The following is a 26,563-nucleotide window of genomic DNA, read 5'->3' on the forward strand; positions in this document are numbered from 1 at the left end:
ACACGTTGTGGAGGCGGGAAATTTTCTTCAACACCATTTGGTATTGAGAGATTCTCTTACCAGTGCAATGTATAGAGGTTAAGAACGTTGCTTCATCGCAGGGGACTCCGGAGCCAGGAAGCAGTCTCGACAGCGCGTCATCATTCAGCTGCCAGCCTATGGAGGCAGGGAATGCTCAGACCCACTCTATGAAGAAAAGGCCTGCGAGGCCCCTCCCACATGTCACAGCTACAGGTAAGGGCAGGAAGGGAAGTAAGTGGAGCACAGCTAATTCCTGACCACATCTTTTGGGCTCGTACTCCTTCCACCCGCTCAGTAGGATGCCCGCTGCTGGGGCCACCATCCTGCACCTGTATTTCAAGAACTTCACTTCTCAAGTTACCTCTCACGAGGCAATTATATTTTGTCATTTCCCAACTGTGGAGGTAGCACTAGTAGGTGGGGAAAACGAGGAAGGACTTAAGAATGACAAGACACATGTTCTTTGGGAAGCAATTTCTTTGTCAGACTGGAATAATCAGGAATATCTCCCTTGTCTCCCAAGAGTACCTCCTTCTCTTATGTGTGAGCACTGTGGCTCCGGAAGTGACATCGTTCCTCTGTAATGCTAATGAGATGTTTGCTCTAGTTGTCTATTTTCACTTCCTGGAAAGTTGAAGTCACCGAAGCTACAAATAATCTCAAAAATGTATTATAGAAATATGGCCTCCTTGATATTTCGACTAAAAATTTCCTCACTGAACCTTGCTGAAGTGCATGATTGCAGTCCTTACAACAAATGAAACGCCATATACTACGACATTAATTATTAATTAATTAATGAAATGTGTAATCACAACATACTTATTAAATTAGGGGTAAACTTGCCATATTAATGCATGTATCATTAATTTAGAGACAACCAATATTGATACTATATTTTTATATTATGAATATTGTTGACTATTTATCCAACATATTGATTTTTGGAATTTGTTTTTGTTATGGGCTATTGTGACTTACTGTTACCCCTATGGTGATCATCCAAAGGGCACGATACAGAGGACTCCTGGCAGGCCTGGAGTTTACTTAGTGGAAAGCAACACTTCTTGGGCCAGCTGGGGCATCTCTTGGTAGTGTGAAGAAGAAGTCCAAGTGCCCTTTGTCACTATGGAGTTTATTTCTATAGAACTTGCCAATGATATAGTCTTGTCTCTAGTACCATAGAAAGAATTCTGTATTATGTGGCCTTTATAAGGGCTTAGTGCATAGCTAAATTCAACTCAGGTAAAACCGACTGGGGAGGGTGAAGAGCCTGCTTTTTGTTACCACTGCATGATTTGCCTGCCACCTCAGCTTCCTCTCACTGAGATTTTACCCTTCTCCCATAGGTGGAAAACACACAAATGGCGCCGGTGCCAGTTAGTTCCTTGGAGCATTCAACAGGATGTCCCTGGAGCACAGGAAGGCTGCGGGCCTGGGCGGCAGGCAAGAGGTGGGAGACGGCACAGCAGTGCTGACTTGCTTTGCACTTCTCCAATATTCTGTCCATCCTCTCCACCATGCTATCAGGCTTGGGCAGAGGACAGCAGATAGAAACAGCTTTGACCTCTTCTACCTAACACCAGAAACCAGAAACTTAGCTTGTGAAATGTTGTTCTTTGGCAATAACACATAACTGTCGAATTCTTCCCTAATTAATAGGGGGAAGAAAATCAGAAGCATGGTTTGTTTATGACATAGATAGTAATATAACTAAGCTTTTTCGTGTGTGTATAAATCATGATGACTCATAGCACTTGACTGGGCACCTCAACAATCAGTGTGATTCACAACCCTCATTTATATGCAGCACATTTTTGCATGCATACAGTATATAATGTAGTGTAGCTTTCTTGAAATTCTCAATGGTGACATTTCTAATAATGTAGAGGCTATCCAAGGCCCTGATCATAATTGATACTGGATTCCAAGTTGAGTATTTATTTACTCGAAGCTTGCAGTATGTGAAGTGCAAATAGTTGGCACGGTACAAATCATGGACTCCTGCAGAAGTATGCGGTGGGAAGCCATCACATTTCAAATCTCAAGCCTTGGAGACTCATGTTCACACCCATGTAGGAAATAACACACTTGGAATTTAGATGTTTTATTATTACTGCTCATACACACTGTCAGTAGCTAATAAGAATACTGGAAATATAGCTTAATGTGTAATAGAACATGCTTCTACCTTTCTTTAACCTGTAAAGATGTGATTTTCCTCTCTTGTTTGTGTTAATTTTCTTAATGATGATACAAAAGTTTGTGTAAACTTGACATTGAGTTCTAGTTTTTACAGTAAAAAATACTTTTAAACTTGAGAAAAACTCCTTTTAGAAATAACCTATTTTTAGATTGTTCTTAAAAGAATTCTTGATTTGAAATACTAATTATATTTTATTACTTGCATTATGTGCATGGTGATATTTATGATTCCATTTTACTTAGATAACTTTATTGGGAATCTTCTACTATGGGGGACGTTGTCTATAATGTCCCATCATGAATGGTCCTTTGTGTCTTAGGCAATGAACTAGACAAGATGTTAGTCTTATACTCATAGTGAAAACACTGATTTAATAAAAATTAAAGTAGAAGCAAAGAATGCCCACCACAGGGGAGGGAACAGGTTCTGACAAGCATGCAGATTTAAAGCTCTAGGTTTAGAGATCAGGATTATTTATTTACCAAGGGACAGACAGTCCTTTGGAATTATCTTTCCATGAGGACAATGTGAGCCCAGTGCTGCAAGGCTTTACTCTAAAGGAATGGATCTCTGTGTCTGCTATGTGTAGTGTGTGTGTGTGTGTGTGTGTGTGTGTGTGTGTGTGTGTGTGTGTGTGTGTGGGGAGGAGAGAGAGAGAGAGAGAGAGAGAGAGAGAGAGAGAGAGAGAGAGATCTAAGTGATAGCCTCTCTTGGTTTATGGGTCTGGAGCTATGCGCAGTCACTAGTCTGACACTGTCGGTCTATCTCGTGTCCACCATAAACCTTAGATAAATGACTAAATGACTCTGGCTGAAGCTATTATAGAACTGAGTGTTGCTTTGCCCATCGCCAATCTTTCTTCAAGAAACTGAGTAATGCAAAGCCTTATCATTCACTAACAACTCCTCCTCTGAACCAAGTATGAATTCATGTGCATTTCTGGGTCTACATGGAGTTGCAAATAGTACAGGGCATGGTGGGTTTGGAAGTCGGGATATAAAAGCTTCAGTTCCAATTCTTGTACAAATGCAAGGTGAGCTTTCTTCCTCTAGTCACCTTGTAGGTAGAAAAGAAAAAGTCTGCTTCGAATGTAGTATTCTTTCAATATCAATATGAAGGTATATTTTATCGAATACCACTAGAGAAAATGTTGAGTATGGTTGTGCTGCCTAGTTTTATATCAGCCTGACAAAGTTAGAGTCATAAGAAAGAAGGGAGCCTTGGTTGAGAAAATACCTCCACAGATTGGCATGTAGGCAGACCTCTTAATTATTGATTGATATGTGAGGGTCCACCCCACTGTGTGTGGAATTCTCCTGGTCTGGTGGTTGGTCCTAGGTTCTATAAGAAAGAAGGCTAAGTAAGCCTTGAGAATCACAGAAGTAAGCAGCATTCCTTTATAACCTCTGTTCCAGCCCCTACCCTGCTTTAGTTCCTGTTCTCACTTCCTTCGATGATGAAGTGATATAAAATCATAACCCAAATAAAGCTTTTCCTCCCCAAGTTGTTTTTGCTCAGGATGCTTCATCACAGCAATAGTAGCCCTAACTGAGACAAAGAGGCACACATGTGAAGTGCCTTCATAATTCAAAACTCCACTGTTAAAGGCTACGTGACCTTGAGTGATTCACTTCCTCCATTTGAGACTGGAAACACAAAAGCCTTGCAGCACTGGGCTCACATTGTCCTCAGGGAAAGGTAATTCCATCTTCTTCCTGGCAGTCAATGACCCCGATGACTGTGCACAGAATGTCACAGGGGCACAAAAGCAACAACATGAACACGGGCCTCTTGCTGTTTGGATATACCAGCTGTACAGAAACCTTGTTGGGTTTTTTTGTTTGTTTGTTTTGTTTTGTTTTGTTTTTTTACAATGACCATAGACGTTTTTCATGTCCAAATTTGACAGTCACTGTTCTATTCTGGTCCTAGTAAGTACTTACTTCTTAGTATTTATCACTCTTATCCACTTCCTCTGCAAAACAGAAAGTTGTCTTTGGCTTCCGCAATGCCACTTTCTCCTGGCTTTTGAGTGTTCAGTTGCAGGCTTCCTGTTTGTGCTGCTCTCTCCCCAGTCTTTAAGCAAAGCTTTCTAAACTTAGCACAGACTAAAACTGCTCAACCTCCCTCCTCCCCCTCCCTCTCCCTCCCCCCCCCTATCCCTACACACACACACACACACACACACACACACACACACACACACACACACACACACACACAGAGTTGCATTATAGCAACTGGTTTCTGTGCAATTAACTATAGGATAACGGGTTGGGGATTTAGCTCAGTGGTAGAGCGCTTGCCTAGGAAGCGCAGGGCCCTGGGTTCGGTCCCCAGCTCTAAAAAAAAGAACCAAAAAAAAAAAACAAAAAACTATAGGATAACAACTTCAATGCAAAAAGACATCTCTTTGTCATTCCAGCCTGTGGCGATTTATTTTCCTTGCAGCTTATGTTCCTATGGGGTATGAGATGGAGAGAAGTATCTTTTGGTCCTAGAAAGAAAGGTTTCCTTACATTGATATTCTATTCAGGACTGATTCCAGAACTGTGCATGATAAGCTTGTCAGTGTCTCCACCGTCTTCATCTCTGACACCGTATCAACACAGGCAAAATTGAAATAAATAAATAAAATGCTTTCCTTTAGTAGCTGAAGTAGTGTTGCATAAATTCAGTCAGCTAAGTCTGTAGAATGGGCACCTCTGTGTTGTTAAGTGTATCAGGCTTTCTAATCCAGCTACCCTTTCATTTGTGACAGCATAGAGAAGGCTGCGGTGCAGAGAGAGCCACCTGTGTTGTGAAAGGGTGGTAATTCTGAATCCATAGAGCTTCCATTTCTTATGGAAATGAGATCATTTAATCCTACCCCACAAATTGGAGTTAAAGACTGAAAGCAATTGATTGCGGATTTGATCATTGGAAGCTGACAGAGTAAGGAAGGCTTAAAGGATAGGCTTATTCTTGACCCGTCCCCTTTTACTAGCATAAGCAGACAGGAGAGAGGAATGCACAATGTTATCAATTCTATAAGCTAAGCATTTGAGGTGAGAAATGAAAGTGATCCGCTCATAGAAAAGTGGGTAGGTTGAGGCCACAGAGTTGTGAGGTGGAGTGTAGGTTGATTTTGTAGAGAGGTATAAATGTCAGGATCAGTGTTTGAGACCGTGTTCAATAAGTGAAAAGAGCAAGGCCCAAGGAAAGTAGTGTTTTATCTGTCAGCGTGTGCAGAATAAATTAGAACGATAAGACACTTGGGCCCAGCTTCTGGCTAAGATGCTGTCGGAACAATAAAAGGAGGAAGAATCAAAGACTTAGATTAGAAATCCAGTGAGGAAATGGGCAGAAATAAACAGATATTGGCCTTAAAATAGTGAAGATATTTGTAGGATTTTGTAACAGATAACAAGAGTAGATAGTAGAAATTAGTTAAAGTTGAACCACAATCTCTTGAAACCAATAATTCAGCTTCATAATAGTACCTTTGGTGAAAAAATTAACTCTGAGTGAAGAGCTAATTTGAGAAGTTGTGGTTGGAATAATTTGCATGGTATAGTTGCTAGGTAGAAAGAGCCTAATCTGAGGTTGAACATGATTTGTAAGAATAAAGGTGGCATAGAATGGTAGATGGTTATTTGACCAACATTCCATGAAGTGATGTGCTGTACTATAGGAAACCTCAGATCGCCAAGATATTCTATGTATTTTTATAAAAATATAGTAATATTTTTTCATTAGTATATTTCCTTTTTCTTTAGCCTACTTATATTCTAAGGTTTTTAGTTATTTTTAATCTAAAGTATTTATATTTAAATTAATATTTCTATAATTTGCTAACTTTAACATTTCCTTTTTTATATCAGAAATTTCATTATATGAATTAAAATATAGCTGCTGCCCTTGAACACTATACTAGGACTCTGAAAACAGATATATTTATTGAACAGTCTTTATCAAATGATTTGCCTATAGCAGAATGTTGTACACGCTTATTTGTCAACCAAATCTAGTCCTTAGCCTATTTCTTTGCAGTTAACATTGTATTAGAACACAGCCACACCTGTTTTTTTTAATGTATCGCCTGTGGCTGCTTTCAAGTTATGTGGCAAAGTTGAGTAGCTACAAGAGACAATATGTCTCAGAAAGCCAAAATTATCTACTATCTCAGCTTTACAGAAACAAGTTACTGGCCCCAATCTAATGTTAGAAGTAAGCAATCATTGCTATAGTCACAACTCCTACTAGTCAATCAATACTACTTCAATCAATAGCATCTAGAAGTCCTATCTTGCTTTCAGGCCGTCAGTGAAAAAAGAAACCCATTTAAAGCTATGAGAGAGTCAGCTCTAAAATCTATTATACTAGTAAAATTTCTCCCCTTAAGAATAAAATCACAGTATTATGTAGGAAATATCATAATGCAATATTGACTCAACTAACTCTAAATTTCTTAAAGAAAGAAAATAAAGATAAAACCTGAAAATAGAGACAATATGGAAGACAAAAAGCAAAACCTGTTCTTTGCAATTCTGTTCTCTAACGATCACATCACAACTAGATGTTAATTCCTGGCTTATTTATGATGTATTACATAGAGAGGAATGAAAGGGTTTGTTTTGCACAATGAATATGCAGCTCTCAGCACAACTCTTGCAAGGTCATGTTATGGTTCAGTTCTCAGAAGACCCGAGCTTCCATATCACTAGGAAAGTATAACACTAATTTCTCTTCTATACAGCACAGCAACATAAAGACAGAAACTTTCTTTAACTAGATGCATAATCCTCTATAAAATAAATACACAATCACTAGTGTGCTGTGGTTACTATAACAATGTGCCACAGGGTCAAAGCACTAAGCGATTCAATTTCTGGTGATGGCTTTTTTCCCTGGCATCAGAGCATATTTTCCCTTTAACTTAGGTGGGAGACAAACAGATGATAGATACATAGATGGATGGATAGATAGATAGATAGATAGATAGATAGATAGATAGATAGATAGATGATAATAGGTAGATAGATAGATAGATAGATAGATAGATAGATAGATAGATAGATAGATGTGAGCATAGAAGGAAAGCTCCCTATCATCTCCTTTTATAAGAGCATCAATCTCCTCATAAGGAACCACTCTCTCATCAACAGATCTAATTCAGATCCAAAGTCTCCATCTCATGACTCCCTCTATTGGGATTATTGCCTCGGCCTAGGAATTTTAGGGAAATATAACTCAGTCTGTATCATCAATGTCTTAAACTCCCTATCCTGATTCACAGGTCTATAAGTCCGTTATATTAAACTTTCTCAAAAAGCTGTATAAACAGGGTAAGGGTAACACCAGTCCCTAAGACCAACACATATTTCCTAATATGTTATTCAATATAATTAATGACCACATTAAAAACTATTTGTTAAATACATGCTACACAATTGAAAAATAAAAATATATACATAATTTTATATGGTAAGAAATGCATGCATGATTTGTGTTTCAAGGCAAATCAGTAATGCATGTATCATTACTGTATAAATACAATGACCAAAGGAAAATGAGGGAAAAAGTCAGAAGTGACCAATGCCATACTCCTAGTAAGAAAAGAAATTCATTTAAACCCAGGAAAAGAGCACGATGTAAAATCTATATACTTAAGGGCAGTGTATTGGCTGCTTTGTTGAGGGCTATGTGTTTGAGGCAGGCAGATATCCCTCAGGGACTGGAATACCAGGAGAAAAAGAATGGACTTGGTTTTTTCAATTAAAAAAATAGAGAGGAAAACAGTGAAATATCTAATGTCTTAAGGAAAAAAAAGACAGAGAAATAAAAGATTTTTTAAAAAACATTAGCAGAATTTGTGATTTTAAAGGCTCCCCCTCACCTTTGTCAAGTCATTTACTTGTCTGTACACATATCACAGAACTGAGGCCTCCGCTGTCTTTTCTCCCTGTTTACATTTCTGTTCTTGAGAGAAAAATCAGAAGACCAAGTCATTCCTTTACCAGGTGAATATATTAGTGAATACTAACCACATTTGTGGATAGAGTTAGCACTGGAATTCCACTAAAAATAAAATATATGGCTCATAACAATGATAATTTGGGGCAGCCCAAACCCAAGTCTAGATCTCCTGCCTTCTTCTCCTGACTGCATGAGCATCACAATTCCTCAGATCTCTCAGCCAATTAATTACCAATTCCTGGGCTCCCTGCGATTAGCCAGGCGTTATCCCTTAACCAGTGGGTAGTTAATAATTACACAGGCACCAAAGGCTTGGTCTTCTAGTGCTTCAAGTTCTCTTCTAGCCACCCGAGCATGTGGTGGCCAGGACTACAGAAGGACTAGGTGACATCTTAAGTGATAAAAAACAGACAGGTTTTTGCCTCTGAACTAGACTATCAAGGCCCTATTGGATACTAGAAAAGAGTGAATCCCCAAGACAGACTGAAGCCATTACTACAAAGCCATTGAAGAGCTTAGCCCTTGTCAATTAATAAACTGGAGAATGGAAAATTTGAGGAACATTTAAGGTTGATATTCTTTATGGTTGGATAATCTCACAGTGGAGTAATGACATACCTGGAGCCAGAGTTAGCACAGACCAAGGTCCAGGGTCACCACCAGGCTCAGGATACAAAGTTTGGATGTAGCTGAAGGCTGGGCCCACTTAAGACTACCTTCCTCCATTTCCCTTGTTAGCAACTGCTTGTCCACACTTACCATTGTTCTAATAGCAGCTCATAACACACAAGTGACATCATCCCATGTCCATAGTTGCTCCTGCATGCTCCACATGTGGCCATGCAATTAGCTAAGCCTTCAAACATCTGCATTCCAGTCTAACTGACCTTCATCTGAGCTACTCTTCTGGAAGCTGACTCTTTTTTCCTAGTAAGAGGTGGGCATATGTCACAGGTATTATGAGCACCAATGACGTGGGGATCATTGGAAACTATTAAAGAGAGACCTTAAGGAGTGTTTCTTTTCATTCTGCCAAATTCGTGTCCACAAATTGTGGTTAGGACACATAATTCAGCAAATGTGTCAATGAAAAGTTCTTTGATACAAAGAAAGGCCAGGATCATTATATCTACCTAGGAAACAACTGGGGTGTTTTTGCATTATTTATAGGCTAAATCTAAGTGCAATTAGGTCGCCTGGTAACAGGCTCCCTACTCCTGCTAAGCTTTTTCCTTTTCCTTTTTAACATGATCTCATTCTCGCTATTGCCATTTGCTCATCAAACTGCAGGAAGATGACTCGTCCAATCAAACTTACCAGCTGAGCATGCTCTGCCTTGAGTGTCACCAGACACAATGGATGAGATAGGACACCTCATGTTCATAGCGCTCGATTTAGTAAATAAGGTCTCAGGGCCCCCTGAACTCTCCATTACACATAATTCAAAGCTTTCGCTACACCAAGATAGAGATTCTGCTTCCTATAATGAACTGTGTGCACATTTTAGGTCTAGCAATATATTTCACTCTGATTAGCATGACAGAATGACAGGATGGCCATACACAGTGCAGACCAATCCACAGCTCACTTGAAATGCCCACTCCCTACAACCTGAGAAAGAGACAATTTTCTACCTTTTCAACAGAAATGAAGATGAGGAGTCACTTTTTGTGTTGTTAGATTTACTGGCTCTAAGGTCTGTTATTAACTTCACACTGATGCCCATATCCACATGTATCTGTCTCCATCTGCTGTCAACTCAACAATGCTAGGCCTTGAACCTTTCACATCTTCATATTTAAACCACAGCTCATGGGGCTGAGGGTTCATCTGTTAAAAGCATAGTCTGGATTAGGGTTTTATTGTTGTTTGGGAGTTTTGTGTTTGTTTGAATTTGGGAGATGCTTTAAAAAGCCATGAAAATGGGAAGACTGACGTGAGTCTTCACAGTGTGCCTATCATTTATTCAGCATTAAAGGTTTTTGGCACAGTGCCATCTTGGTCATCTGTCTCTCCCTTCATTGTGTGAAGAATTTTCCTGAAGCATTTCAGAGCAATCCCTAGACAAGATATTTATTTCCCACAGACACTCCATCCTTTTATAACGTGAAAATGAGACTTTCATACAAAATATAATTAATCATAATTTAATGATGTCTAATCTTTAGCCCATGCCCAATTTTCTCCTATTACAGCCAAATGTTTACACTCACAGGCTGGGAAGATGTCTCAGTACCTAAGTCACTTCCACACATGCACAGGACCTGAATGCTTATACATTGAGAGGGGAGGCAGAAACAGGAAAACCCAGGGAAGCTTATAGGCCAATTAGGCATACACATATCTATGAAGAAATATAAATCTAACTGGGCTTCAAGCAAGATGGACTATAAGGACCAACCTGAGGGTGTTTTCTGAACTCTACATGGACAGTCACGTATACATGCCTGCATTCACAAACATAAGCATTCTCACAGACACACACATACACACACACATACACACACACATTCACATCATTATACATAGTTAAAAATGTCTATATACTATCTTATCAAATCACTACCCCTAAGGTCTACAAATTGTCTTTAGTTAGTAGGTATTTATAAATTACTTTGATCTAGTCCTTCTTTGAGCTGTTTTCCTTAGAGCATTTATTTGCTGAAGAAGCTGGATTTCTTACCTTTATATTTCCTGAGTCTTGATGGACTAAACTTGCCTAAGGGTATTCATCTTCGGTGCACAGTTAATCACACTCGCCTCTCTCATGCTTTTAGCCAGCGACAGCCGTTTTATCCTATAACACATAAAACTTGCTGTGATATCTAATCTTTATATTTCATAATGAAATAAGTACATATTGTCACCATACTGTTAACTCTAGGGTTTTCCTTTAAAATAACTTTTGTAACAGTTGCTAATGTCACCAAGAACCTTTCCCTAGGATAGCATTGTTTTGATTCTTCTTTTATTAAGGCCGCTACACAAAGAAGAACTTGCATAGTCATTATACAGGCGAATAGATGCTAATACAGTCACTATTGCTTGAGCATGTGTAGCTTTCTGACATGCCAGGAATCCATGCTTGGTATGACCCATTTATGCTAAAATTAAAAACCACCCTCTTTTCAGTGGCTCACAAATGACTTTTAAAGTTTACAAAGCTGAGAGACCAGATGGCTCCCTGTCCAAACATTTATATTTTCCTCACCCAGTAGCAGGAAGTTCATTTTAGATTGCATTCCTATGTTTGAATTGTTGTGTTTCCTCTATGAGAGAATACAAACAAGCTATGATGTATGATAAAGTTTCAATATATTTTGCAAACGGTGTTCTTGCTCTTGTTTGGATAACATTGTGTGATTCATTTCAAAAGTACACTGTTGAAAATCTCAGATAAGGAACGTGGAGTGCTGAGCAGGTTCTGAGAACAGAGAAGGGAATTTTATACACTTGTTTTTCATTTCAACTTACTGAAGCACTAACAAGATTTTTATGCCATGTCTGAGTATGGGGAAAGAATATTTTGATTTTTGTAAGTAGTGTATTTATCAACCATGTTAATATACAGAATTGTATTTATTGGTGGCAGAGTTATTTTAATTTTCTTTCTCAAATCACAATGTAATGTTTGAAATGAAATAAAATTTACCTGCTGCTCTAACCTGTCTCTCTGAAAATGGAGACTCAAACATAAATCTTTTGAAAGAACTGCCTGGTTTGGCCTCAGTGGGAGAAAAGGCGCCTAACCCTGGAGAGACTTGAAGCTCTAAGGAGTGGGGAGGTCCGGTGGGGGTGTGGGGGATAGAATTACATGAAATAATTCTGAAATACAATGAGAAAGAAAGAAAGAAAGAAAGAAAGAAAGAAAGAAAGAAAGAAAGGAAGAAAGACAGACAGACAGACAGACAGACAGACAGATAGAGGTTAGGGCCCTCATGGAGAACTCAAGGTTCTTTAACTTTCTCAAGAAACTTTAATAACTTCCTCTTTTATTATCATTATTATTATCATCATCATTATTATTGTTATTATTATTATTATTACTTTAAATTTTTACAGTCCCATCTTACCCTCTGATAGTCTACCCTCTGACAGTTCCTCATCCCATTCCTCTTTCCCCTATCTCCAAGAGAATGCCACCCTTGGCAGGCCTCCTCACTCCCTGAGGCCTCAAGTCTTTCTAGGGTTAGGTGCCTCTTCTCCCACTGAGGCCAGACCAGGCAGTCCTCTCAAAAGTTTTATATTTGAATTTCCATTTCAAAGAGACATGTTAGATAAGCAGGCAAATGTTTGTTTCATTTCAAATATCCCACAGATAACATTTTTAGTTCTTAATTTTAGTTACAAACAGCATATCCATCTTCTGAGCTCAGAATTCTAATATGGTCACACCTTATGTCCCAAATTAATAATTCTTGGAGGTCCTAAAAATCAAAGCTAGTAAAATGACTAATAATTCCATTTCTCAAGTTTTCCTTTTAAATATGGGGACTCACTGAGTTTATGGTGGATAAGTGGTTGGTCCTATGTGCAAAAGTACATAGTGCAGGGGATTGTGAAACCAGAACATTTCACCTGTGGATACTACAGATGGCTTTCCTTCAATACAAATGGATGTTCACTTTGATCCGTCCCTATACAAGTCCCCCATAATACTTTCTCAAGAGAACAATAACTCAAGTTTGGAGTTCAGACCCACATACCAGTGTTTTCCAAAGTTTGATGTAGTGACAGGGTGACCAAGTATCAGAGAGGATACCATTGTACCCACTAGTCTCAGCCAGAACTCTTATGCCTTGAACATCTAGCAGCTTTGAAAAATGGTTATTCCTTGACCCTAGCACAGAGACCTCTTGGATGAATCCAAGAATCCAGATCCTGAGTAACATTCCAAGTGCTTCTGCTGCAGGAAATATTATATTACCTCCAAATTCAGTAGCTTTCATCCAGCCAGAAGCTTGATATCAGAGCTGCATAGGACCTAGTCCTTATCCAGTGAAACAAGAGCATTAGAGTTTAATAAGAAAGCTACATTCCAAAAACGAACCAGCTTCTTGTATTTTACATCCCAACACATCACTACTTTAGACTTCTGTGATAAACAAGGACCATGTCAGCCTCCCCAGACATGTTGAGAGTGGCCTCTGATTGTCACTTGGTTTTCACAATGCACCACCTCCCCTCCTCCGAACCCCCTCCCATTCCAATGGTTATGGCTTCATAACTTAAGAACCTCTGTTCCTTTTATACAATTGAGCTCTACCAAACTAGAGCATATGAATGAGACTCCATTGGAAGCATAGGAGTCGTGAGAACTGTCCTTGTAGCAGAAAATGAGCATCTACAGATTTGTCCCACATTGTGCTCTCCTAATAGGAAACACTTTCCCTTTCTCCAGCTGTCAGTTACTTCCAGTTACATGCCCATTACACAGGCCTCACTGTTCAGTTGGATTTCAGCTCACAGGTGCAGAGGAGTATGGCCTAACCTTATCTGGGGACTCCTGTATCCCAGCTCTAATTCACGTCAACATGGCAGCCTCTTCCCTTAATTTCATGATGATAGAATTCTGAGGAAGCTGGTAAGCAGGAGCGCTTTCAGCCTCCATCATAAACCTGAAAAGGACATATAACTCAGTCTGAACAGGGCTATTTAAGGTAATTTAATGAAGATTTCAATTCAGGACCAAAGGTCAAATGTTTCATTGGCTTCCTTGTTAAATGAAGAAATTATTTTTAAAACCAATGGAGTAAATGGTAGAGGGAGAAGGGAGACTATAAGCAACATGTGATCTTTAAGATCTGTTACATAACTGATGACATTATCTATGTGTGTTTTGTATGTGATAAAACTCAAGGAATCACTATGTGAATCAAAGCTGTTTGATCATCAGCAGAGTCCAAATGTAGTCATGGGAATTCTATTAGTGATGGGCTAAATAAAGCTTGTTAAAACTTTCCAATCTTAATTTTAAATCCAGAGTCGACATTTTTGCAATGTGAAGAACTTGAGGTCAGAAGTGATTGATTGCTTTGGTACTGTCTCCTATCAGCCACTCAAAAGACAAACCAGTACACTCGGTGTGAAAGAAAATAGTGCTGTCTGTGCCATTGTGGCTGTACAACAAGTTGCATAAACATACTCTCCCACCACCACTCATTACCCAAAGAGCATCCACTGAGAACTTCATGGACAGAAAAATGTAGATTGGTTTATGTCCTAAAACAACATTGGAGACATCTTATTTAATTCAAGCATCATGCCAAATATTCTATGTTCAACATAAACAATAACTCCTCTACTAAGATTAATCTCTAAATCTAACCCATATGTGAAATAAATTTAAATAATTCATAGAATCTAGTGAAATGTCACTAAGTATATGTATCTATGTATATGCTTCTGTTCTGCTGTGTGTGTGTGTGTGTGTGTGTGTGTGTATGTGTGTTGTGTCCGTGTGTATATGTAAGTGTGGGTGTCTGTGTCTGTGGGTGTATGGTGTGAGTATGTACATCTGTATGTGTGTGTGTCTGTCTGTGGGTGTGGTGTGTGTGTGTATCTGTGTGTCTGTTGTGTATATCAGTATGTGGGTGTGGTGGCATGTTTTCCTGTGTCAAACCAGCTAGTGAAGGCTATGTCTTATTTAAAGAAAATATCAAGTTTGGGAGATGGCTCAGAGAGTAAAGTACTTGCTGCATAACCATGCAAATATAAGTTTCATTCCCAATAACCACATAAAAAGCAGGGTGCAGCAGAAGGTGACTATAATCCCAGCACTAGGCAGGAAAAGCCAGAGGATGCTAGTGGCTTATAAACTAGCCAATTTTGACCATGGTTAAGCCTTAGCTTCTGTGAGAGACCCTGTCTCAAAAATAAGCAGAAAGAGATAGAAGATAGAAGAAAGCACTCAGTGTCAGAATTTGGCCTCCAATTGTGCACTCACAGTACACACACACACACACACACACACACACACACACACACACACACACACACACACGAAAGAGAGAGAGAGAGAGAGAGAGAGAGAGAGAGAGAGAGAGAGAGTCCTGTGTCTACTGTGATTCTTAGAAGTACTCTAACCATATTTCTATAGTAAACTGGGAATTAGAAGAGAATTTCTCACTCTGTGAAAATGCTATTAATTTTTAAATTATGGGGTAATTAGACACATGCTTTTCTTTTAGCCATTACTTGTCGAAAGCAAGATGGAGGGCAGGCTAGCATCCAGGAGTGCCTCCAGTATGCAGGCCCTGTGCCAGCCCTGACCCAGGCTTGCCAGATCCCCTGCCAAGATGACTGTCAATTTACCAGCTGGTCCAAGTTTTCTTCATGCAACGGAGACTGCGGTGCAGTTAGGACCAGAAAGCGTGCTATTGTTGGTAAGAATAATTGGAAAGCTAAATGTAACTCTTATCATGACAGAAAAATGCAATAAAACTCAAATCGAGAGCATTCTGTGAGTATATTTGAAAGTCCTTATTGTTACTACAATTACACTGAATGTTTCAGTAGATTCAGGTATGTATTTTAGTGCAAGGTAGCAGTGATAGAAGCATATTATTTCAGAAGAAAGAAAAAGCAACTTATTCCCTATGGAACAAATAATAGAAGATTTTAGTTGTTCTCTTTAAGCATGTACCTTTTGGGCCTGGCCCAGGAAGTTTGTATTGTCAAAAGCAAAGAGTAGAGGCTACCCCTTTAGCAAATCAGCCTGTTCTTATGATCACAACCTTAGCTCATAGCTCATCTACTACAATGAGAAATGGAGCATTAATTCTATGGATGAAACGTGCATTCAAACACAAAGTCACAATTGCTTTAATGGTTTAGAATACACTGTAGCAGGATGCAATTGAACACATTGTGAGGGGAAGGAAAAAAAACAAACAAAATATTGATGATTTATACATAAATGGAATATATTATATATGACAAAATTACAATTATATATCATGAATATTTCATATGATATTACTAGCATAATTAAATATATAATTTTAAAGTACATATGCAACTTATATATGAGGATCTTTTCAGGGAGAATTTTTGATTCAAAACATTTCACAAGTTTTATTCTGATACCCAAATCTTCCTTTTGAGTACTACTTCTTTATACTCTACTTCTCTTGTTCGTACTTGTCATCAAGTTTGTCGAAATAACTACTCTTCAGAAAGTTTGCAAGATTCAAAGTAATATGCCAAGAAATTAATCCTAAATCTCCAGTTCTGAATTATAATCCCGTGAAACTCTGCCAGCTCTTTGCAGTCAGCAGAACAGAATATAATCCAGTGAAGTTTGTGTCTCCCTGCATCTCGCATTTTTGCATGTATTAAAAACAAGAGGTTAGTGCAGTTGCCTGAGTCAGGGCAAACACGAGGATTTCAGCATTTCAAAGAGTGTCAAAAGCAACTGCAATTCTTTATGCAAAGCTGACTATTTTTAAATGAGAAAATAAGAAAAGTTTCACTGTGCAAGGCACAAAGCACCGAATATCAGCAAAAAATTTATTTAGAAAGCACTTAGAAATGAAAAGATATCACTTATTTATAGGACTACTGAATAAAATCAAAAGCAAAGAAAGAGAAAGGGATTATACGAATGGGAAAAATCTAAGGATGCTAGAAATTAATAACGTATTTTCCAACATAATTTTCTCCCACAGGAAAAAGTAAAAAGAAGGAAAAATGTAAAAACTCCCATCTGTACCCTCTGATCGAGACCCAGTATTGTCCCTGTGACAAATACAACGCACAGCCAGTGGGGAACTGGTCAGACTGCATTTTGCCGGAAGGGAAGGCTGAGGTGTTGTTGGGAGTAAAGGTACAAGGCGACAGCAAGGAATGTGGACAAGGATACCGTTACCAGGCGATGGCGTGCTACGATCAAAATGGCAGACTTGTTGAAACATCGCGATGCAACAGCCATGGTAACCCAATATCCCTGAAGTGTTCGCATTGCTCTTTGTTAGTGGAGGTAAAATAAATATGCCTGTATCATAGAGAATATAGGAAAGTTTGCAGAAGTGTCTTCTAAGTAGAATAATGTGCACCCCCCAGTCCACCCTCTATATAACAGGACATAAGACAGTGTAGTGACTCCGAGTTAGCAGATAAGTCCTAAATTGTTCAGAAGACATGTGGTAGAGCCCTCATTCTCACACACGAAGGCAAGAATAGTTAAAGAGTATTCTCTCGGGACATATCAAGGCTCTGTTCATTCAACAGACCCAAGAACCCCCAACTAGTATGTGAACAGAAAGGGACTGAAAATATGTAAGTTTCGAATACAAACAGCAGCTTGAAGTTTTAAATGAGGGAGACGTTAACAACCCAACTGGCAAACTTTGCAATATGCCCAGAATGGCATTAAAGTAGACGAACGGAAAGTCAAAACTCTCAAACATCTGTTCATAGTCCAGGAGAGACTGGGGGGACAGCAAAAATTACTTCTAGGAAACCTTTTTCTTTTGTATACTAAACCTCAGGGACAATAATTTAGTTGTCGAAAGTATGTATTTAGTGACTACTGGGAGCCAGTGTATACAATGAATCCTTAAGTTTTGATCTGAATGTACCAGTACCAATATATCACTACCATTTTTAAACTTTAATATATCTGCTTTTTAATGCAATTTTATAGTGTGTTAGCCTGCATTCCAGATGGAATTTTTTTTCTTTGCAAAATTTAGACAGTGGTATCCCACCTTGTTATAGAAATAACCAAAAGTTCTTTTTTGGAAAAATAAATTGCTAGGAGCAACTCACAGCAGTTACCCTCCAACCGTGCTGAAATAACTTCTGCCATTGAGACAAGGCGAGGCCAGTTTTTGTATATGGTTCAGAAGACAATGCAAGCTAATAGTACCGTTTCACATTTATAAACTCTCAAAGCATCATGCCAACATATTTCTTACTTTCCCTTAAGCTTTCCCCAACAGAGGAGCTCCTTAAAACTTTGCTCTTTATTTTAACATTGTCTCATAGTTCTGTTTTTTCAAATCCCAAATAATCCTCAAGCCTGAAACTATAGATAAATTACTCAGATTAGAATATGAGTTCATCGCTACATGGAATATTTCTGCATTTGGAGTAATCACTGTTAAGAAAAGAAAGTTTAAACTCTGAAAATATCTGTAAGAGCAACAAGATTTTATACACAGCATTGAATAAGAAGGTATTAAAAGTAGAGAAGCCTTTCCTATTTTAAAATGATAATGTATAAAATTTTGATTGTTATTCAATATGAAAGTGAAGATCATTTAAGTTGATTTTCTATTGGACTGAATTATTTGTTCACATTTAATTTGTTATGTGTAGTGATTTACTGAGATAATAATTTGCTTTGAACATTACCCTGAGCTTTCAGAATGCCTTTCATATAGTTCTGCTTTTACTCTGGTGACTACTTAGCAGCATGAGAACTTTAGCAATTATATTTTGGGACTGGAAAGGAAAGTGAGTTTTCTGAGGTGATGGAGATCATATACAGGACTTTGTGTTCACAAGGTAAGTGTTTTACCACTGAGCTGCATACAATTCCAGTGCCTAGAAAACAAGTTTTGTCTATCACGATTTGCTATCTAGTAAAAGTAACTAAGCCACATAATTAAAAGATGTAAAACAGAAATGTCACTGAAATTATCCAAAGGCAGATGTCTTACCTTAGTATGATCAAGTTGAAGCCTGGGGAATACAGCATTTCCAGGAAAATTACAAATAGCAAACAAATGCCATGAGGAATTCAAACAAAGCTTAGAAAAGTCTTCACCAAGAAAACCATTTCATCTGTGTTCTTCTGTGACTCTGTCCCCTTTAATGATGACAGTGCCCTGTCTTAATCCTAATCTTCTTCAAACTCTTGTCATTTGTGATAGGGCATCCGGTGAGTTTTTTTTAGCATTTACGAACACCCGCTCTGAGGAAAGGCTAAGGACATTTTATCCGGTTGGGCAGATTTCTGTTTTCCAATCATTTGTCTTTGTTCTACTCCATCAGTTTGATAGTTTGTGGATTGTCAAAGTCATCTACACAGTTCTGGGCCTGCTCTGCATTGCTCTTTCCCGTCTCACAGCCAAATCCACTTCCTAGATGGATCATTGATGAGGAGTTTTATGTAGCTTAGAGAAAAACTATCTTCCTGCTTCAATTTAAGCATAATGTTGACCCCTATTGTATGAAGTCAATGAGTTAATCTCTTATTCAATTCTTACTTGCCTTGGGGCAGTTCTCTCTAACCCTTGCTGTCCATCCTCTGTGGCTTGTGTTATCAGTAATTACAGTGTTATGCAATTCGACTTTCCCCAGTTCAATTAGATGTTAGTTTAGACTATTTTCCAAGTGGCCAACCCTTTTTAATTTCAACTTGGAGCACAGTTTTATTACTGCAGCTTAGGCTTCCTTATGATGATAGACTCCAGAATGAGAAAAGCTACAATTATAATCCTATCATCAGATCTGATTTTTTTTTTGTCTTTTAATAAGATCAGATCTCATTGTGTAGTTTAAGATTACATAAACTTCTGTTCTTTCCATTATAAAACTTAAAACAATTGTTAGTTCACCTTAATATTCTAAAGAGTCATATTGGTAACGTGACTAGGGCAAGATATACATACAAGATTTTACTCAAGCAAACATGAGAAGTAAACATGATAAAACTTTATCAGGCAACTTCTGAACTGACTCAGCATTCTAAAATTCCTCATACTTTTCTTCAGTTGGTATTTATAAGGTATGTATCACTCTATAAATATACCATATAGTTTGCCTAGTATATTCATTATATGTGTTTTCATCTACCATGCATAGAGATTTGCTAGAGCATGTTAGACTCCTGTACTCACTGATACATTCTTAGTTTCTGGAAGAGCTGATTCACAGTAGACATTTAGATAATGTATAAATGAATGAAATATTAGAAGGAAGTTTTCAATGTGGAAAGGGCCAATTCCTGTGCTCTTAGAGTTGATCAGGAGCACTTTAGCACTTTCTTTTCATCTACCCACGCAGCATATTTCTGAGAGACAAGCAAATGGATACTTGAAATTTGCTATGATCCTTAGAATAAATGACAGCTACACATGCTGCAAAATGTCAGTATAATTATGACCAAAGGTCCAAGTTCCAATATGTCTATTACATGGGAAAAATAATAGTCACAGGGCAGTCCTGTTCAGTTATATCAATAATAACCATATAATAAAAAGGTCTTTCATTATTAAAATTCCCTGTTCAAAATAGCCCGATTAGATAACAGCTCAAGTTTTGATTTCTATTAGTAATCACGATGTCTTGAATTTTCCGATTGTGTTTCCAAATTTAATTGAGAATTTGAGATATTAGACTCTTTGAAAGTAAGGAGTAATTATTCCATTGTTTTCCCTGAAAGATGTGTTTTACCAGTAGAGAGGTAATGTAAAAGGACAACCAACAGATTGTAAAAACATCTTTACCAATCTTATATCCAATAGAGAACTAACACCCAATAGATATAAAGAACTCAAGAAGTTAGACTTCAGAGAATCAAATAACCCTATTAAAAAAAAAACAGGGTACAGAGCTAAACAGAAAATTCTCAACTGAGGATTGTTGAATGGTCACAAAGCACCTAAAGACATGTTGAAGAACCTTAGTCATCAGGGAAATGCAAATCAAAACAACCCTGAAATTCCACCTCACACCAGTCAGAATGGTTAAGATAAAAAACTCAGGTGACAGCAAATGCTAGCAAGGATGTGGAGAAAAAGAAACACTCCTCCGTTGTTGGTGGGATTACAAGCTGGTACAACCACTCTGGAAATCACTCTGGCAGTTCCTCAGATAATTGGATATAGTACTTCCTGACATACACCCAAAAGCTATACTACTCCTAGACATACACCCAAAAGATATTCCAACATGTAACAAGGACACATGTTCCACTATGTTCATAACAGCCTTATTTATAATAGCCAGAAGCTGGCAAGAACCCTGATGTCCTTCAACAGAGAAAGGGATCCAGAAATGTGTTACATTTATACAACAGAGTACTACTCATCTATTAAAAACAATAACTTCATGAAATTTGCAGACAAATGGATAGAACTAGAAAATATACTGAGTGAGGAAACACAATCACAAAAGAACACACATGGTATGCACTCACTGATAAGTGGATATTAGCTTAAAAGCTCAGAATAATTAAGCTACAATTCACAGACCATATGAAGCTCAAGAAGAAGACCAGAGTGTGGATGCTTCAGTCCTTCTTAGAAGGGGGGGACAAAATACACACAGGAGGTAGAGGTTGGGAGGGACTTGGGAGGAAGAGAGGATGGGGAGGGAGATAAAAGGGAGGCAGGATCAAGTATGGGAGGAGACGGGGTGATATACATAGGTCAGGAATTTGAACAGACTTATGTAGCAATGGGAGATGAGGAACTGGGAATAGCCACCAGCAAGTTTCAGATGCCAGGAAAACAAGAGGCTCCCTGGACCCAACATGGATGACATTAGCTAAAATGCCCAACAAAGGGGAGGGAGAACCTGTAGAGACCAACCATATCCAGAGGTTAGGCAAGGCCCCCACTGGGAGATGGGCCCACTCCATCATCTCCAAGTTTTTAACCCAGTTAAAAATTGCTCCTGTCTAAAGGAAATACAGAGATAAAGTGTGGAGCAGAGACTGAAGGAAAGGCTATCCAGCGACTGCCCCACCTTGGGATACATCCCATATACAGACACTAAACCCAGGCACTATTGTGGATGCCAAGAAGTGCTTACTGACAGGAGACTGATATAGTTGTTTCCTGAGAGGCTCTGCCAGAGCCTGACAAATACAGAGGTGGATGCTCATAGCCAACTATTGCACTGAGCCCGGAGAACCCAGTGAAGGAGTTAGAGAAAGGACTGAAGGAACTGAAGGGATTTGAAATCCCATAGAAAGAACAATATCAACCAATCAGACCCCCTCCCACCAGAGCACCCAGGTACTAAACCACCAAACAAAGAATACACATAGAGGGACCCAGGTCTCCAGCTACATATGTAATAAAGGATGGCCTTATCTATCATCAATGGGAGGAGAGGCCCTTGGTCCCATGAAGGCTCAATGCACCAGTGTAGCATTATGCCAGGGCAGGGAGGCAGGAGTGGGTAGGTGGATGAGAGGGAACCCTCATAGGAGCACAGGGAGGGGAGATGGGATAGGGGGTTTCCGGAGGGGAAACCAACTGGGAAAAGGGATAACATTTGAAAAGTAAATAAATTACCCAACACAAAATAAAATGCTAGCTATTACAGTCTTTGCGTTTCCAATTCATATCATTCCTTCTAGACAATTCTCTTTAAATTTTCTCAAGAAAAATTTATTTACTATTTTGAATAGGCAGTATAAGCCATACTGCTATATCAGTAAGTAGCCTAAAGTTGAATTCAATTATAATGACAAATCATTGTTAATGCCAAGTAAACAATTGGGTTACTTTTTCCCTGAGTCTCATTGCTAAGAATGTGGCTTAACATAAAATACAGCCATTGAAAATATCAAAGAGTTGCAACACAGACAGACCAGGAGGAAACTCAATGACTTAGTACTATGTTAAATTATTTGTAACTAAATGTTTCCCTAAAGGGTCAGATAACAGATATTTTAAAGTTTGTGAGTTATAGTCATTGTTACAACTTGTACATTTGTAGAAAGAAAGGGGCTGCAAGCAAACTATGTGCCCATGGACATATTTGTGTTCCAGGAATACTTCATTTATAAAAATAGGGGAGCAGATACCCTGTTATTTGAATGTTGATCTAAATCTTAGCTATACAAAAAGTGGTTCAGGGAAGATGGAGAAACTGTTGTAACAATAGAAATATACTTCCCTGCAAATGTGTAGAGGCAGGATCTGCATTTCAACCAGATCACAGGTAGCCTTTGCTATAAGTCATAGACTTAGGAGTACCGCCCTGCATCAAATGTGTCTCAGAGTGCTGAGGATAGAGAGGAATCAGGAGCTATCAGAAAGAAACTCCCTCCAGAACCTTACGTGGGTGCTCTGTCAGAGGCAAGACAGTTTATAACTCCACACGTGCATACATTAATAATCAGTCATGGAAAGTTTCGATGGGTATGACAGTGGGCCTGGTAAGGGCAGGCTCTTCAACCCACTGAGCCATCTGCTGGCCCCTAAATGAACTCCCATCGATAAAACCAGTCCAAATTGTATGTCCCAATACACCATTAGCATTTTACCATGACATTGTTCATGCATAAAGAAGAAAACTCTTAAAATCATAAAAATAACATATGCCTATATATCCATCAAAATGTACAATATATCTATCAAGGCATTGAAAGGATACAGCGTTTTCAGCTCTGCTGGAGCAGTGAGAGTTTTGCTTCAAGTTATATGCTGTTCTTTTTGTAAACAGAGCACAAACTACCTTAAAGGTGCTGGTCACATTTTAGTTGGTCAATTCAATAGTCAAGACCCAGGGCCTCCCTAACCTCCCATTGCTGTGTGACATCACACAGGCATTCAGATAGCTTGCATGTTTTGTAGATTGCATTGTATACTTTCATTTCATTTGTTTATTTGTTTATTAGACTTGCTTTCTGGTACATCAAAGCTGAGGCTTTGAATCGTTCCTCTACAAGCTTCATTAGTGTGATGTTAATTTCATCTTATCATTAATTTTTGAAAGAGGGCAATTTGTGTTATATCATTCCTGCTTTCTCTCTTTGATTACTATGTTAACAAATGATGCTAACACAGAGGGACTAGGCAGCATCGAATGGCTTTAATAGTTGATTTCACAAGCACCTATGGGATTCACAGCATACCCATTCAAGTTTGATATTTTGCCAAAAGTGTCACTACAAAGTTACTCATACAGAATTTGCCCAATAAATAAATATTTAAGAAAAGTAAATCCTTAAAATTTATAAGCAAAACCAATTTAATATTAATTCAAGGTATTTTACAATACACATTTACCAAAATTTGGATAGAGTTTTAGTGTGTTAATAAGTGATTTCATATAATGTTATACCCTTGTGGTACCTCATATTTGTCATTATTGCTAAGGCCCTAAACATCCCCATTTCATCAGCTTCCTTCAGCCTTAATACTGAAATGATTTTGAACCCGATGCAGGTTTCATGGCTGAAGAAAAGGACTGTCAACACCAGACAGTGTCTCCTTGGTCAGGATCTCAAGAGCAGGTACTTCAAGTGTGATGCTGCTTATTATTAAAAAATGTGGGAACAGTAAGATTCATCAGCAAAACTTAGAAGAGAAAAACATGTCAGATGAAGAAAACGGTAGAATATCCAAATTACATAGATTCCAGTCTGAGAGTTTGTGTGTTACTAATGACTCAAACTCAAAACATAAAAAGTAGGTAGAATAGATTTCTCAGGTAAGGGCAGGCTCTGGTTACCTGGTGTGAACACTCCACACCATAGAACTGAAATCTATTACTGTCCTGATGGGATTCTAAGGAGGACATAGGTTTAATACTCAAGGTTACTTAGAAACAACATTGAGGAAGAAACTGTCCTGGCGTGATGGATATATGTCGCCCAGGAAGAGCATGTTCCAGTAAATCAAGCAGAAAAGTCAGTGAAGAGAGTTTTATAAACAAACTGCACTGGAGTTCTAATATTTCCAAAAATCTTTTCATCTCTGGGAACTTATTTAACCCATTTCAGAATTTTTAATTTCTCATTTGACACAGTACACAAACAGTATTGCTTTTATGCAGGCACTCAAAAGTACACATCTGCCTCTCTTCTGGGATAAAACGATTCAAAATTGAAGAGTCAGAGAAACAGGGAATCCCAGGGGACACCCAGCACAGAGAAATAGCAATGGTACAGATGCTAATTTAAGCTCGATGTGGACTCAGCTCTGTACACTCAGGGTTCCCTGTAACCCTCTCATGGACAAGACACTTGGGAAATTCCCTACTGCTACAGAGACAAGAAAGCAACCATACTTGCTCTTTTGTGTATATATACTTGTTTCTAATGCCACAATGAAACCCATGACCAAATCAACCTGGGGAGAAAAGGGTTAATAGCTTATGTTTCACATCACAGTCCATCATCAAAGGAAATCATCAGGACAGGAATTCAAGCAGGTCAGGGACCCAGGGACCCGAGCCAGGAGCTGACTTAGAGGCTATGGAGGAGTACTACATACTGGCTTGTTCCTCATGGTTTACTAGTCTGCATTTTTTTTATAGAACCCAATGCCACCAACCCATGGATGGCACCACCTACAATAGGCTGGACCCTCCTCCATCAAGCACTAATTAAGAAACTACAGCATCATTTCTTGATAGCTTTGAGGGTAGAACAACCTTTACACAGGTGTGGCTTCAGACCATTGGAAAACACAGATGTTTAAGTTACGATTCATAATAGCAACATTACAGTTATGTAGTAGCCACAATAATTTTATGGGTGGGGTCACCCCAACATGAAGAACTGTCTTAAAAGCTCACGACATTGGGAAAGTTGAAAACCACTGCCTTACAGACTTACAGCCTGATCGAGTAGAGACATTTTCTCATTTGAGGCTCTTTTTTCTCTGCTGACTCCAGCATGTGCCTAACTGACATAAAAGTAGCCAGCAGATCCTATCCCGCACCTCAACTCATCTCTCTGCGTGAAAATTAAGGTTCTTAAAATGCTTCCACAGAGTTCCTCAGGCTATGATGTCCAGTGTAATCTTTAATGACCTCTGCATGGTCAAATTTGCTTTCAACTTTTGAGATGAACAGGTTGCACTGCTTAGAATAAATTCAACAGCCTAGAACAATTCACTCTGCTGAAAAATAAACAAAGACTAGAGAAACTGTCTACTGGTGCTTTCTGCCTTTGAATCGTAATCTTCTTTCTGTTAACCCTTGACCTCTCGTTGCTTCTAATGTCATTGAAAGGGAGCAAAGGGACTGTCTATGAGCTATATCTAGTGAAAATATGAATGACATCCATGTTAACTTATGAGTTTACTTACTTGTTTGTTTACTGTGTGTATGTGGAGGGGAAGACACATCTAAACATGAATGAAGGTCAAAGGATAACCATAAGAGTGGGTTCTCTTTTCTATCATGTGGGTTCTGGGGTTGGAAGTTAGGTCTTCAAGCTTGGAGGCAAGTATTGCATACTGCTGGGCCATGTCCCTGCCCCATGGGAGCTTTTCTATATAACTACAAAACTGTTCAGTACTTATTATGTTATATAGCAACTGTGAAACATATAGAATCCTTTATATGAGTCTGTACAGAAGTCTACTTTGTACATGGATATACCTAAACAAATCTGGGTATTTTCTTTATTGAGTAGACATGGCATAGAAGTAACATAACAAACCCTTCAGCTCTTCTAAT

General features: G+C 38.6%; 1 protein-coding gene across 1 annotated transcript in view; it reads left to right on the forward strand.

Annotated features, from left to right (window-relative positions):
* The window catches only part of Thsd7a (thrombospondin type 1 domain containing 7A), a 415,052-nt gene that overhangs the window by 337,229 nt on the left and 51,260 nt on the right, over positions 1 to 26,563 (forward strand). Inside the window, 4 exon segments of the mRNA XM_032906937.1 lie at positions 102 to 234; positions 1,371 to 1,474; positions 15,376 to 15,570; positions 16,855 to 17,118. Coding sequence (XP_032762828.1) covers positions 102 to 234; positions 1,371 to 1,474; positions 15,376 to 15,570; positions 16,855 to 17,118 — 696 coding nt within the window.

The sequence above is a fragment of the Rattus rattus genome, chromosome 6 (genome assembly GCF_011064425.1).
Source record: "Rattus rattus isolate New Zealand chromosome 6, Rrattus_CSIRO_v1, whole genome shotgun sequence".
Classification (NCBI taxonomy): domain Eukaryota; kingdom Metazoa; phylum Chordata; class Mammalia; order Rodentia; family Muridae; genus Rattus; species Rattus rattus.